This window comes from Microchirus variegatus, assembly GCF_963457635.1.
Source record: "Microchirus variegatus genome assembly, chromosome: 13".
Taxonomy (NCBI): Eukaryota; Metazoa; Chordata; class Actinopteri; order Pleuronectiformes; family Soleidae; genus Microchirus; species Microchirus variegatus.
This window is the reverse complement of record NC_139814.1, coordinates 14,268,483-14,284,377: the sequence shown is the minus strand read 5'-3', so window position 1 is coordinate 14,284,377 and position 15,895 is coordinate 14,268,483. Positions and strand designations below refer to the sequence as shown.

Sequence of the window (15,895 nt, the reverse complement as noted above, 5' to 3'; positions counted from 1 at the left end):
CAATGGTTGGGCGACTGAAGGGCACCAATGTGTGCAGCGATGACTGACTGTGCAAGAAGTTAAAGAGATTTCACTGTTTTGAGTGTTATTAGGCCTTGAACAAAATTATATGGCTTTTATACTTCAGATTTTTTTTTCCTGTGGAGGGTAGCATTGCACCTCTCGGTGTAAATACAACCTGCCGGAAATGATTAATATTAGAAGAGAGATCGGATGTGTCAAACATTAAAGTCTGTTAGATGTATGTATGATTGCCAAAAAGGCATAATACTCTATTTGATGAAGGAAACTAATTGGAACACTGAGACAGTTCTTCTGCAGATCCAGAAGAAGCTTTAATAAGTCAGAGAGAAACATATCTCAACTTATATGCAACAAGTTAGTAACGTGAGTTGCGAGCAACACAAGGAGAGTACTCTGCAGCAATATTTAGCGAATATAAAGTCAGGATATCAGTGTTTTTATGCTTTTAAATGTTTTTAAATCTCAAAACATACATCTGTGAAATACTTTTGTTTATAAATGTAACACGACAGCAGAGAAAGTTATGAAATCATTTATTCCCAGCATGTGGTTGTGTACACCTCCAGCATACAATATTGTGCACACAAGAAGCATCTTCACTGACATTAGACTGTACATAACAGTGGTCACTTCTCCTGCTCACTCTTTCACACACTCACTCACAAACACACACACAATTGATCAGGCCATGGGGGGGGAATCACATCCACACCGTTCTTATTTTTTAAGTCAATGGACAGTATTCGTGTCCTGGTAAACACCACAGGAGTGTTGGGCTCTAGTGTGTGGTGAGACAAAAACTTTTTGGACACTTTTTGTTCCATTTTCATTAGGTGGATAAAAAGAGGGCGTGGCTTTAGGACTAATGACTACACATCAAGCTTTAATTTTGAATTAATTTCTCAGTGCAGGCTTGGTCTCTGAAAATCTTAGAAAAGGAGAGGTTACACTCACCAAGGACAAAGCTATTCCTCCCTCCCCTCCCCGTCTTCCACATGCTTTACTAAACAGCAAGCTAAACAAAGTTTCATTATACCAACAAGAAAAAAAAGTGTTTGTGACAACTACTAACAATCAAGTTTTCCATGTAAGAACAAAAATGATATGCACACACATATACCTTGATGCTTAGGGGTGTGCAATCTGTATGCACTTCACCACTGCCAGACATCGTGCTGCACCAAAAGTAAGAGGGTCAACTAAGCCACCGGTGAGTCCCTGCTACTCCCTGACCTGTCAAGTTTCTTTGCACTTCTCATAGTAAGGGCAATCAAAACATTTCACCTGCACTTCCCGTGTTCAGCTACATTAAAAACACAAGAGTTGAGGATGGACATGGAGCTGCCGTAAATTTCTAGTCTACAGGATAAGACTATTGAAACCAGGCTACAGCACTGATGCACTTTCACCAGTCTGCAGCGTGACTGGCTGTTACTTGCAGAGCAGATGCAGGAATGGAGGATTTGTTACCCTGTACATGCACACAAGCAGTTATAACAGATTAGGGGTTTTATTTACCCCCTTGATCAATTTCTTAATTTCTACTTATGATTGAATGTACAGAGCTGATTTAATAAAAAAAAAACAAAAAAAAAAAACTATCAATTTGAAACGCATTTGGTCCACATTATAGCAGGCTATTGGATCGGTGTTCCTACTCTGCACATCAGCCTTTTTTCTTTTGTTTGCTCATCTTCTTCTGCACATTTACGGCCAGAAGCCTTGAAGGCATAAACCCCACTCCACTCTAAACTAGTGTTTCAAAGTCAACACAGAAAGCGGAGGGGTCACAGAGGTGTGTGTGTGTGCTTTGTGTGTGTGAATGAGTGTAAAAGATTGAGCTTAAAACAAAGTTGATATGGCACCAGAAATAAGTCGACGAGAGCAGTAGAAACAGCTTATCCATAAATTAAACAACTAAAAACAGTAAAAGCACTGAACAAGTAGACCGTACAACAAGAATGTTTAGCCGAGTGTAACATCATGTCAACTGACAGAGAGATACGTCTGCAAGTTTCAACTCACACAGGGTGACAATTTGGCAAGAGTCATTGAAACCAGTCCATGTGACAGAGCCAAAAAAATAATAAAAAAATTGAATGTTGACCACATCCAAATTTTCCATAATTTCATCCTGGATACTTTACCAAGCTCAAGTGATCAATAACTGGTTTGAGAAGACAACCCTGACAGAATGTTAAAGAACCAGAGGAAGCTGGGTTTCTCTTTTAAGCGAGTTACTATGTTGAGATTGCATGCTGTTCAGCAGCACAGGTTATCAAATACTGGCCTTGTGCTGGTTGTGCGCATTGTGTAGGAAGGGCAACGAGCAATTAGGAAACTCTGCTTTCTTTCCTTCTGCTGCCATACAGATCATCCTCCCCCCTCTCTCTTAAATCCACCCCCCCACCTTCCTTGTCCAACATATAAAACAACAAATAAAACAAAATCAAAATACATAGAAACACTGCTAACTCTTCCCCCAAAACCCCAAATTCCCCCCAATCTCTCCTCTTTTAACTCTCCTCCATTAATAGTGTTTTCAATATGAAACAGTGGACACACCCATGTCAGATTCTAACATTTACATGGCTTCAAGTCAGTCTTTCTGCTTTCCATGAAGTGATCGATTAAGAGAGAGAGGGAGGAAGTAGAAGGAAAGAGCAGAGACAGGGAAAGGTTTCTGCTCCTAAACAGAGGGTGGTGTATTCATGATGCCATCTGTCCTCATCACTACTTCAGGATTAGATGGAGTCCTTCACCTAGTTCATCTGGAGAAGAGAAACGTACACATGTAGTCGTCGTCGTCGTATATGGATAATTTCATTTTTGTTTCATGCCAAAGTACAAGCATACTGTAATGTGCTCACCTTTGACGGTGCCGATCAAAAAAGAGCTCTCATCAGGCAAGTTGTAAACCATCTGAAAAGAAAACAGTGAAATGTGAAACATCACTGCCAACTTACAAGAATGGGGTCACAATTAGGGTTGAAAAAATAAAAGCACACACCAAACAGCACGAGTGTGACAGCAGAGGACTGTAAATTACATGCAAAGTGAAAGAGACACCAAAAACAGAGTTGTTGTTGCTGGTGAGGTGGTGTTTCAAATGCTGACCCACACTTGACTCAGTGCGAGTCCCTTTGCAAGCAACTTAATCTTTCTGCAACCTCAGCTTGATTTTAGCTTTCCAACTCGAGCCAGACCTACCATGAATTTCTGAGGCGGATAATAATATAAATATTTAACAGCTGAAACTTAAAATTGTAGCGCAAAACACTTACAATGTATGTAAATCAATGTACAAATCTCTCCTGACTTTGTCACCTCACAGGGAAAATGTCTTACCAACTACATTGGCAAATTTGAATGATTAAAATTTATAGCATTTTCATGGACAGTGCAGAATTAAGCAGAATTATTTTCCTGCTTATAAAAGAGCATTTGGTATATGCCAGTTTGGACCCATTTAAATGACACCACCCCTCTTAACAGAGAGCTCTTCACAACTGAAAGCATGATACTCTGTGTTTAAGAGCTAAAAAAGGAGAGGACAAAGGACCAGTGTGTTCATACCTGGTCACTCAGCAGGATGTGTATGCCTGTAGGACCCTGCCTGTACACCTGGTTGATATTTCCTAGTGGAAGGCTGCACACGCATGCCATCTTGCGGATCAATTCTGCAGCCGTCAGCTCCTCTAGGTACAGAGCATGGTACACTGCGCACACACACAGACACAGATTTAGTCAAGACAATTCACATACCATGTCGACTCACTATATCAGACAAAGAAGCGTTTCAATATGTACCGTGTAAACTGGAGGAGATGCTGTGCTCTCCATTTTCATTAGTACCATGCGTCTCCAGCAGGGGGCTCTCCTGAAGAGACTCCTGGCAGACATACACAGTCAACCTGGGACAAACAGACCTACACACACATAAGCAAACATTAACAAAAATTCAATTCAAATTGCTGACACGTTGTTGAGACACATGTACAAACACAGAAACTGACACCGAACACACACACACACACACCTGGATTTAAGTGCATTGAAGAGTCTAATCCCATCTGCTGTCCCGCAAATCTGAACCAGGTCGTCCCGTGTTAGCTTCAACAAATCAGAACCTATGTAAAGACAGAAGACCAGTCATCAGTCAGTCAACATGTGTGTTTTGTGTGTGAATAAGGGGATGTAATGTGTGTGTACCTGAGAAGTGAGAGAAGAGCCGTGTGTAGGAGTTGAAGCGATTTTTCAACAGCCACTTCTGTGTGTCCTGTATGGACGCAGTGGGACTCAGCTGCTGCAGAAACAGCAGAGACACAGACTATGTCGAAACATGGACAAGGGTGTCAGAAATCACAAAATAAACACATGTCAAATTATCTCAGTTTATTTTGTATAGACAGCTTTTTTTTTCTTTTCTTTTTTTTAAATAAAGCAATATCCAAGGAACAAGATCAAAATATTACATAAGCTCTCAGAGCAGCCTTTACAGTATGACTATATCACTCAATTATATTTTAATAAAGTCTTCAGTGTGTTGGAAAGCATTTACTGAGAGTACAAGTTAATTTACAACAACACACTGAAAGTATCAGTATTGTGAGAGATGGCAGAAGCGTAAATGTTAGAGGATATCAAGCCTTTGTTAGAGCTGACATGCACACTGCAGCATCTCAATGGGATCCAGCCAAAATCAGTCTTAATATTCATAAATATCTCTATTGAAAAACTTTCCATACATTAATGGTGTGTCGAGTGCAGATCAACTAACCTCCGAGTTGCCATGGCTGCCAGGGTCTGCCTGGTGATTAGGAGAGGACGAGTCACTGGAAAACAAGAGATGGCAATACACACAGATGAGACAAATACACCTCAGTTAAAGGCCAAACTGCACATGCAAGGACACACACTCGCATGCAAACAGCATCATAGATTAGCATCTAATGTCACTGGTATTTACCACCTCTATGGAGAGGTTTGAATCTTCCTTTCAAGCTGTTGAAATAAATCATATTCTCCCTGCAGCTCTCGAGTGGATTGATTCAACCAATGTTGAAGACTATTTCCAGTTGTCCTCTCAAACACAGTAAGCTCAAAATGTACCCCTCCTCAAATACAGTACTGTGCAAAAGTCTCCGGCAGCCATAAGATTTGTTGCATTAGTCATTCTTGAATGCTTTAATGGCCACATATAATTATGCCTCAATCTCTTCATTTGAATACAACCAGAAAATACAGGAGATGTTCATGCTGCAATAAAACGCAGACAATTATCTTTAACAATAATAGGCACGTGGCTCTGTTAAATCAGGTGTCCTTCTATTTCACGTTGAAAATAGCTGCTGTGAATAAGGTCTAATACAGTGTCTCTCAATCCTGGTCCTCCTGCATGTTTTAGATCACGGTTTCTCACTCCTGGTTGTGGGGAGCCACTGTCCTGCATGTTTTAGGCGTTTCCCTGCTCAAACACACCTGATTCAAATGGTCAGCTCACCAATTAGCTCTGCTGAAGCCTGATAACGACCCATTCCTTTGAATCAGGTATGTTGGTAGCAGGGAAACACCTAAAACTGGCAGGACAGTGGCTCCTACGGACCAGGAGTGAGAAACCATGTTTTGGATGCTTCCGCCGGCAACAACGCCAACAACAAAGCAATGGGGTGGCCTAAGACTTAAACACAGCATCTTTTATCAAAATGAAGAACAAGTAGCATTGTTACAGACCCAAATAATTATGCTGACTGTATAATAATCAGGATGGTACAATATAAATTAGAAACTAGCAGAGCTGGCTGGAGGTGTGTGGTTACATGAAGATGACTGAGACTTTTCCTCAGAGCAAGCTATTTACGTGACAAAAGAGTAAAAATCAGTCTTTACCCTAAACTTTTTCTGAACTTAACTTTCTAGAACGTACCTAATCTTAATTCTTGTCTTACACAATACATATTTTCCCTTAAAATGTATGTGACTTAGGAGCAGCAGGCACACAGGTATAATTACCTGTCCGGGACTGAGGAGGTTGTGTAGGTAGACAGAGGAGTGGTGGTGAAGGAGGGGGTAGCTGCCTGGTTGGTGCTGACATAGGCGTTGTCTGGCCATGGAGAGCACTGAGGAAAGACAAGTGCATCGACATTCTTAGTTATACCAAAACGGTGACATATTAATGATTAATTACAGTGATGGCCAACACCAAGAAACCAGAGACAAGTGCTTTAGGGTTTAGGAAAATTCATAGGTTTACTGGGAATTTAGCTTTGCAACATCACCCCACCAAACACATGGTAACATGTCATGATTTAAGCATCTCATTCCCAGCATCTGAGGGTCGAGAGACTATGGATGGAGTGATGGAGAAGAGGAGTGGAGAGCAGGGTGCTTACACTGCCTCTCTTGGCCAGGGAGTCGCCACAGTCAGCGGGAAGTGTTCGCTTGCTGGACTTTTTCAGCTCGTGTTCACCTGCATCCTCTATGATGGGTTCAAGCCTCGTCTATATATACAGACACACAGCAGAGGTTAGCCAGCCAGTGACCGAGACACAAACACAACCACCACACTCCATCACTGAGTCAATAACCTGACAGAAATCCTGCTCCATCATGTGAGCAGGGTTTTAGCAGTTTCACAGTGGTCATACCATCTGCAAGTACATATATTTAAATATTAACACGTCAAAGCTTATTAAAAGTAGACTTGAGCCTGTTGGGATTTGGGAATCCGATTGTTATTTGACAAATTAATTAATGATGGATGACTTTTCCCCACTTATGTCAAGATTTGATTTGTGATTTAAGCTATTATAAATAAATAAATAAATAAATAAATAAATATATATATCCCTACAGAAGCGTTGAACTGCCACAGGGGGAAAATAAATATCTGAGCCGTTTCTCATTTTTGCGTTTCCTAAAATGTATATTCATGGCTGTTGCCATAAGGAATATACACAATGCAGAACAACTGCATGCGCATTTCAAGTTTTTTCGTTGAAAAACATTCCTTCCAGTGCCTCCTTGTTGGGGATGCACTCATGAAACCTCATTCACTCCGTTAGTGCTCATGTGTGAGTGAAAGGAAGGTATTAGGGTGAAAAACTTGGTGGAGACCTAAAGACGACTGGTTCTAAATATTAATATTTATTCATAAATAACTTATGAATAACTGTCTAAACCGATAAAAATTTCCATCTGAAACAAACCCACAGGTTGAGTGTTAACCTGCATCACTCTCTGAAGCAAATATCCCACAACAAGCAATCAATATCGCCAACCAATTTTATAAAGAGAAAAATATCTTGAAGATACAGCTTAGACATTTTTTCCCACGGCAGTGAAGCACTTCTGTATAACCTGGTTGAATTAAATATTTTAATTAAAAGTTAATTAAAAGTAAAATATTTCTGATGAATTTTAAATCCTTAATTACACATTGTTTGAATGTGATTGTTTCTGCCTGCCCACTGCACTCCATACGAGTAGTTAATATTATGCATATGATTTGGATGAATTTAAATGGCTTACAAATGCAGTAAAAGCATTTATTAGGGAAACCAACAATACTGTCAACCAGTAAGTATTGAACAAAAGTTATTTCTACTAATGTTACTAAAAGATTAAACTCAATTCGCAAAGACTCGCTTCAGACAGGCAATCTAATATATCTACATCTACCATAAGACACCCAGATTTCTAATGATCAATGATATGTTTTACTGTAGTCTCAAGTTCAGACAAAATTATTTCTTAGTCACTGCCAGAGACACTGGCTATCACACTTGAGACAATCAAAATCATTATTGCATGTTTGTGGAATGGGTTGGTGGGGTTGTGGTCTTCAAATCATAATACATTGCTCCATGGTGGGTTCTTTGGTCTAAATAAATTTTATTTACTCCGAATTTCTTTTTTGTTAAAAACAGAGATTAAATGTTTGTTAGTACTAAAGCCACATACAGTGTGTGTCTGTTTAGCCCAACAATTCACTGCAGTTGAGTTACTGACCTCTGACAGTATAGTGGTATCGTAAGATGGCTGGTACTTTTCCTTCTCTTGAGCTGTGCGTTTCTCCATCTTCTCCCGGTCCGTCTTTTGCTTACGGTCCGCCCCCTTTGGCTAAACGGGAACAAGAGAGGGACAGATTTAATTGTTGCGAGGGCCGACCCATGGGGAACGTCAACATATAATCTCAGTCAGATAAAACATTTCCACTGCGAGAGAATGACTATGTACCTTAAAGACTTTTATTTGGCAAGAGGCAGAATGGAGGTGCTCCGTGTACTCTCCATTGTCTCCCTGGGCGAATGTGTCGATCTGGATCCTGAAGGGGACGCCCTTCTCCCCACCATGTTTCCTGGGAGTGAACTCTGTGCTGATGCAGTGCACCTGCAGACAGAACAACAAAATATGTGGAAATTCAGTGTATTGTCCAACAGATGGCACAAAAGTCAACTCGGTGCGCGTCTGTGTGAATGAGGATGTGTGTTCTCTACCTGAACAAAAACAGAAGCCCTTTTGTTCAAGTCCCACAGGAACTCTGCTGCGTTCAGCTGCGAGGGATGCGTCTTCGGTTCCACAATGCCCACTGACATGGGGATATCTTTCTCACACACAGACACACAAACACTCGTTTAACGTCAACATCACACATGGGACCATGAAAAAAACACGTATTGCCAGGCATAATTACCGATGTCAAGGAGACGGTCACCAGGACGATTCCACTTCCAGCCCTCCAGCTGCTGGTGCTCCGTGTACTGCAGCCGTCGGTCATGAAACACCACTCTAATTGTGCTCTACACACAAACACACAGGTCAGTACAATGTGCTCTAGCTGAAATGCATAATTGTTTTGTCCTTCAGCTGAGAAGATTACTCACCTTCACCATCTTGTTGTTGAGCTCTGGTAACTCTTCCGCCTTCCTGTTGTCCAACATACGCACCTCATAAGACTGGCCTAAAACAGAGAAAGAAAGAAACTTTGTTAAAGGGTAACAGAAGTTCGCAGGTCAAAGGAACCTCACCTACCTCTACATAGGATTCTAAGATGGCTCCCACTCACATCAATTGTTAAAAACACTGCAACTTTCACTGTTATTTGCACATCTCTCTTATTTCACATTAAGTCAGTCATACACTTTATAGACATGTTTTTATAAGCAAATAAATTAGACTTCACAGTCAATTTGGAGGCAACAACTCTCTCACCTCTGATAGTCAAAGTGGTCAGTGCAAGCACAACATGATAGCTCGTATAAAAAAACAAAATAAACAGTTCTAAAAATCAAAAAAAAAAGCAAAACCAGGAGCCTTGAATAAATGCAGAGGATTATGAGTCTCACCTTGGTTTAAGTATGTGAGCGTTTCGTCGTGCAGCTTGACAGCAGGTGAGGTGGCGGTGCAAAGCACATACTGGAATGGGGGATTTTTGGTCTCAGTTTCAGTGGGAAGGCTGGAATCCTCCTGCTTAAAGATCGGCAGAGCCAGCACATCGCTGAAACAGAGAAGACGGACAGAAAGTCAACTTTTGGTGTGACGCAGAAGTGACAACTGACAAGCAAGGATAAACCACATAAAAAAAGATTTCCATGTTGAGCTTATTTTTTTGTGTGAAATTTCTCTGATTTTGACAAATCCTGTGTTTTAAGTTAAGGCGTAGTACTTTCAAAATGTCCAATGCCACTTCCATTCTAATAGCTTCAAGTGAGAGCCTACCTTTATTCTTCATCTTTTCAACTTTGCAATCATCTCCACAAAACACAATAAGTGGCTTGAGCCATTTACACTGTTGCACCACTTTCAGTAAGACAATACTTCACCTCCACAGTGTGGAATTATTAAATGGATTGGCTTATTTTAGAATAAGTGATGCAGACCCTACATCGATCAAATGCCTATCCTATTACGTATGCATGAGGCCGCTGCAGGATTAATGAACAAAAACACCCAGAGATAGCCTGAGCTGCTGACACATACTATCTCTCACACTTGGCAGCCACTCCAGACAACCAACCTGTCCTCGGCTCACCCTGACAAATGCTGCAGGAGTGTCAACGAGGGCGCAGTGAATGGGAGTGTGCCTGTGTGTACATTGCACTGTGCAGAAAAGGACACTATCCATGCAAAGACTTGTAGATCATGCCCTCTCATATCCCGGAAAACTTTCTGGCATATCATGAGAACTTTTTCGATAACTGAGCCAGAAAAAAAAATAGTCTGACAGTTTCAACACATCCCTGCAGCACATTCCTGGAAAAAGCAGAATGCTAGATATACCATCACATCAGCCATCACTGCCTCTTGTTTTTATTGCCTGTCTGGGTGTCACAGCTATGTTGTGCCCCGCTGCAGAGGAAAACTACATCTGCTTCCTGAAATCTGAGGACCTGGCTAAACCAAGACACATTCTGTTCCTACCAACTGCTGACGCCAATGCCCTGCAAACCAGCCCACCACCACATATAGACACCCACTCCCTTCAGCCAGTGAAACCTACCATTTACTCTCATTAAAAAAACATCACACGAGTAAACTGTGCACTTGCACAAGAGACATGCACATGCTGAGATAAATGCATGGCTGCTGATAAGACACTAACATATCGTGGGAGCCTCTTGCCTTCAACAAATAAATATCTTCACCTCCCTTGACCTATTACAGGGTACAGGTCATAGATAGCAACAAGAGTTATTATTTAAACAAGTGTCAGTTTCGTCAGTATGACTTTGATCTCAAGAAAGTCATTCTTTAACTACTTGAAGATGATCAACAAGTAGTCCTGACTAACCAGTGCTTCCCCTGATTGAGAGACTCCATGTTTGTGAATAAAATATTAAATCTTATGAGTGACCAGAATCTGGTATATTATTAATAAGCCACTTGAGTACTTGGTCAACACAGGGCGTAAACATTTGTTACAGGGCTGCACTCGCTTGTTTCTAATAACAGCACAGAGCCAGGGAAGTAATGGGTGTTGCATCTGAAATATTGGACCGATGTGGTTTTTTTTGTACCGACAACAAAACAATATGTAAACACAGTACTTTGGGGGAACAAGATATTTTGGTCAACTCAATGACACCACTTTGAGATATACACCGACTTGTAGAGATTCACCAGAGGGGTTTAATGTGTGAACACAAATGTTTGCAGCAGTTGCACCAGAGACTTTCCTGCCAGTGTGTACATGCAGCAGGAGAAACGACTGATAATTCAATGGTCAATGGAGTGTGAATGGTCGGGATCCACCATAAGATTTACTTGTTGAATGCATCTCACTATGGCACTCTCCCACTGCAAATATTGTATGTGACAGGCGCTCTCATAAGAATGCCTCATAAGAGTGTCCAATAAAAAGAGTAAGGGTAAACAAACCAAATAATTTGGCAAGCATTGAAAGCAGACTCTTAATATTCTACCCTTTCTTGACCCTCGAAACATATTTTGACCAAAATATGTTTGCTTCAATATGTACGCTTACAAAACACATGGGCTGTTTTGTGGAAGTGCATGGGAGTTTGGAGACTTTAGCAAAGGGGGACTACAGTGAGCATGGACAGTGTCTCCTTTCTCCTCCCGTTTACTTTGAACTGAACACTTAAGGCACACATAACTGTACAGTTCATATAATTTTAATATTTAAGTTAGTTTATCCATGTCAGTTTTTACCTTGCCTGCTGTGAATTGTATTATTTTTCTGAGAACTCAGGGATGTATGCCTATTGTTGTTGTTTCTGCACTGCATTAAAACAAAGTCCTCTTAGATGAAGATTTTGGTATCAACATCTTTTGGGAACTATTTTTATAATCAGTAAAACTAAAACCAGGTCAGTCTTTTCTGACAACACATTAGCTTTTGTCTTCTCAAACCACCAGACTTCATAAACAAAGCTACATCCCTTCTGTGGTAACTCTGCTGCAAACATGAGGGGTTAAAGTAAGGCTTTTCCTGCAGACATTGGTCTTTTGAACGCACACAGACACTCGTTGCTCTGAACTGAGTTTCTGGGAAATCAACCTCTGTCCCCGATTGTGGCACCCTGCCTTCCCTACTCCAAATCCGAAAACAAAGAGAAGCCATCACAAAGAGGACAGTGAAAAGAGACTGGGTGTGTAAAATTAACACTTCCATCCAGTGTGTTGTTCTTCGTGACCCACTACTGCACCAGAACAGCGGGGCCTCGTTCTGTTGACTCTCTAACCTCATGCTATAGGCTCCAGCCCCCAGCTCCTGTCCGATACCGGTCAGACTGGCATCGAAGTCGTGCACCAGCCCCGACTCGATGGTGGCGTCGTCCATCTTCAGCACCCAGGCCATTGGCCCCAGCTCCTTGTCTTCCGCTTCAACTCGGAGGGCCGCCAGCTTGATGCAGGTACAAGACGTCGGCTAGCGAGGAGGTGGGCTCTGCGGCTGCTGGCTGACGCCGTGAGGACAAAGTTATGCTGCTGGCCCTTTAGCCGCTCCTTGGCAAGCTAGGCAGGCGAATCCGTAGCTTTCCACAAACTGGGAGTACCGCCATTACCTCACTTTAGAGTTTTTCAGGGACCGTTGTCAAGTAAAACGCGTCTCCACAAGTGACACGCAAGCAACGATAAGCAAAGGTCCACTCAGCTACAAAATATTAGTCGTGACTGACGACGCGAGTTGTCTGTCAGCATGCTAACATTAGCTAACAGCTAGCTAGCTGGCTAGCTTCATATGGACATTATAAGCCAGCGAACGTCAATTCAGCGGCGAGCAAATCTTCAAGTCTGTGGATTAATAATAAATAAAATAAAACAAAACTAACAGAGAGTTTATCGTTTCAGTCCACACGCCGCATCCCACGCAGCGTCCGCACAGCTGTTGCCACCGAGCTATCAAGCTACCTAGCATCAACTTGACTGGCTCTGGATCAACTGTGTGCGGCTCTCCTTTGACCTAAGAGCGACTGTCCGCTGACGACGCTCCCTGAATCCGCTCCTTTCTGCTCATTGCGATGCGGGAATCACCGCCGCTCCTCCAGGCGCAGTCCTTTAACCATCCGAAGTGCAGTGGTTGACACAAAACCAGGCATCAACATGGCTCCCTCCGCGCACAGACTCACTGCCACCACAAGCAGCCTCAGGAAGGATGCCAGGACGACGAGTAGCCAATCAGAGGCCTCCTCCTGTGCCCAGCGCAGGTGGTTTAGCCAATCAGATTCCTCCGAGCTGCCGTCATTCTGTCCAACTGAAGCTGTACAGTCGAAAGCTGCGGCACCTCTATTTCCCTGTGTCTTCCGCAAACACAGTAACAACAACTACAGTGAATGCTGTCTGTGCGCTCTTTGTCAAATGGCTCGAAAAGTTAGTTAATCAAAAAAGTTACAATGTCACTTTATTTTGTATCTGCATTCTCTCTTTGTAATCTGAGCGCCAAAGACGTTGTTTGTTATTATTTTAATCCAAAAAGACTTTTAATACTTGATCAACATTATCCTACGTGAACAATTTTTTTGTTCACAAGCATAAAAAAGGAATTAAATAATAATAATAATAATTAAAAAAAAAATACTATTTACATTATATTGATGTTGATTTTCTCTGGTAATATATGTATGTATTACTTAACATTGTCCACTTTAAGATAGGGGCTTTAGGGCTGCAACGATTATTCGGTTAATAATCCATTACTAAATTAATCATCAACTGTTTTGATAATCGATTATATTTTAAGAATTAAAACAAGCTTTTTGATTTTTCAGTGTCTTAAATGTCAATATGTTATCAGTGTCTTTGCTCCATATAACCAAGATATCATTAAAACTGGATCATTTTTGATTTGGCGATAAAACAAGACAATCGAGAACATCATCATTTCCAACATTTTTCAACAGTTTCTGACATTAATCGAGAAAGTTATGTTGTATTTTGTTAAATTTAAAAAGTAGCCTGTACTCATTGTACTGTATTAGATCATATGCATGTTCATTTTGTATGGTTTGACTTCACAAATTATGTAAAAACAATAAAAAATTAGAAAATGTATTTCTTTGTACTGGATGTGACCTCACTATGTGGCTAATTATAATATAGACATATAAACATATAAAATCCATAAATGTAATGTTGAGGGTAAAGAAGCAGAGTTGTGACGGAAAAGCTATAAAAACATGGAGCATATACTCCAAATGTAATATTTTTATTGTATTTGTTGCTTTTTAATGTCCATATAATGTATAATTTATTAAAAATAAATATTATTGATGTGTATGTTGCACATGCAGAAACAGCAAAAATATTATCTGTCAGTAAAGACAAGCCCTGTGGGACAGTGGTGGTGCGTTCAAGTACACACATACTATGTTACTTGGCCAAAGTGAGAAGAAGCAACAGCAGAGGTAGTTACACATTGTTGTGTAACACCGTGTTCTTGAAACAAGCAATAACAAAGACAAACACTCATATTTTGTTTGGGTTCTGCATGTGTCGTCATACCGTTTGTAAGTGCTGACGTCGTGTCGGTGTTCCTGAACGAGCTCTCTGAAGTTTTCAGTGTAGGACTGCCAGAACAACATGGTGTCCCACAGCAGCTGACTGTCTGTCACTACCAACAAACACCACTCCGGCTGGTGCTGAAGAAGAGGAGGAGGAGGAGGAGGAGGAGGAGGAGGAGGGACAGCCAGAGCTCCTCATGTTTAAATCCAGGTCCCTGTGGAGAACAAATGGAGTCAAGAGGCTCCTGAACTCCGACCTCTGCAGACTGGTCAATAATTATCCACTGCTTGGACTCTGGACGTTGCTCACAGCCAGGTTTATTTTTTCCTCTCCTTGCAGAGTTCACACTTCACACTATTTTAGTTTAGACCCGCCTCGTGACTTAATATAATATCCTCCTGTGACTTCCAACAGACAAAACGGCTTTTGTACTATAACTTTATGTGATGATCATTTTGCTTTGAATCACTTTTGTTTTACCACCTCTGTTTGTCTTCACATTTTTTTTGGTAATATTTTTTTATTTTTTTATTTAACCAGGTAGAATAATAATAGATAAATAAATAATAATAATAATCTATTTTCCAAGAGGTCAGCAGCACACGCCATTGTAAATATTAGAGGTTTAGGAAACAATTATTTTAACAAAAACAAAATAAAAACACAAGGCACGGTTGTTAAAAAGTGCTGCATAAATAAATATTGGTACATACCACAGTGAGACATGAATGAATGACATCAGGGCCGGCCCAAGACTTTATGGGGCCCTAAGCTGTATATGATTTGTCAGGGTCCATGATAGTTCACCGTCACACTGTCCTAGACAGAGCCATTGTCCTTTTTTTTTCTTCTGCCAAAGCATTTTTTATGTTTTGCATGTAAACTTGAACCAGCAAAGTAACTACATTCAAATTCAAAATACCGAGGTCTTCTAGGTTTCATTTTCTGACGTAACTGTCAACCCGTGGTTGCTGGGGAGCTGAGACTCTACTGACTGCAATGATTAGTAGACGGCGGTAGGTGGCGCCGCATGCCAAAACATGATTTCAAAACATAAACATGATTTGCAGTCTGCAAAATGTTTTTTTTAATGCAAATATTTTGGCTATACTGTTGTTGTTGGTGAGTTCAGTTTGTTATATGAACATTATTCCTGAGTCTCTGTGACATATTAGGAGGATTTTATGGTCAGTTGCTTTAGATTTATTACATAATGCACCTTTAAGTAACTGCTCTATAAAACGAAAATGTATAATTATGATAGTGGAGTAAGTACAGTGGTTACATGCTCATACCACAGCTTATGAACAGTCCGGAGGGTTAATAGGTCAGACTGTTACTGTAGCTGTGACCCTCTTCTGCTGCACATACATTTAAAGCTTAGAGAGCAGATGCACGCTCGTAATTC

At 40.9% G+C, this 15,895-nt stretch overlaps 1 protein-coding gene across 3 annotated transcripts; it reads right to left on the bottom strand.

Annotated features, from left to right (window-relative positions):
- Positions 1 to 2,550: 2,550 nt before the first annotated feature.
- Positions 2,551 to 14,654, bottom strand: ubp1 (upstream binding protein 1). 3 transcript variants are annotated; one of them, XM_083900190.1, is made up of 16 exons: positions 14,488 to 14,654; positions 9,372 to 9,523; positions 8,910 to 8,986; positions 8,720 to 8,825; positions 8,523 to 8,629; positions 8,263 to 8,415; positions 8,035 to 8,145; positions 6,417 to 6,524; positions 6,037 to 6,143; positions 4,805 to 4,859; positions 4,237 to 4,354; positions 4,064 to 4,154; positions 3,835 to 3,953; positions 3,601 to 3,743; positions 2,895 to 2,946; positions 2,551 to 2,795 (listed from the first exon to the last, which is right to left on the bottom strand). In XM_083900190.1, the coding sequence occupies exons 1-16, from the start codon at positions 14,565 to 14,567 to the stop codon at positions 2,758 to 2,760; spliced, it is 1,617 nt and encodes a 538-aa protein (XP_083756316.1). In that variant the 5' UTR covers positions 14,568 to 14,654; the 3' UTR covers positions 2,551 to 2,757. The 3 variants fall into 3 exon arrangements, with proteins under 3 accessions (XP_083756316.1, XP_083756314.1, XP_083756315.1); XM_083900188.1 differs by lacking the exon at positions 14,488 to 14,654 and adding an exon at positions 12,231 to 12,374; XM_083900189.1 differs by lacking the exon at positions 14,488 to 14,654 and adding an exon at positions 12,231 to 12,374 and having other exon boundaries at positions 4,237 to 4,330.
- Between the last annotated feature and the right edge of the window lie 1,241 nt (positions 14,655 to 15,895).

Bases quoted from the DNA above. Each gene is read 5' to 3' on its own strand.
- ubp1 (XM_083900188.1), bottom strand. From the start codon at position 12,346: ATGGCCTGGGTGCTGAAGATGGACGACGCCACCATCGAGTCGGGGCTG. The intron at 9,524-12,230 runs GTTAGAGAGTCA...TCTCTGTTTCAG, and splicing joins GCTGGAGCCTATAGCATGAG to CGATGTGCTGGCTCTGCCGA. The intron at 8,146-8,262 runs GTACATAGTCAT...GTTCCCGTTTAG, and splicing joins GCCAAATAAAAGTCTTTAAG to CCAAAGGGGGCGGACCGTAA.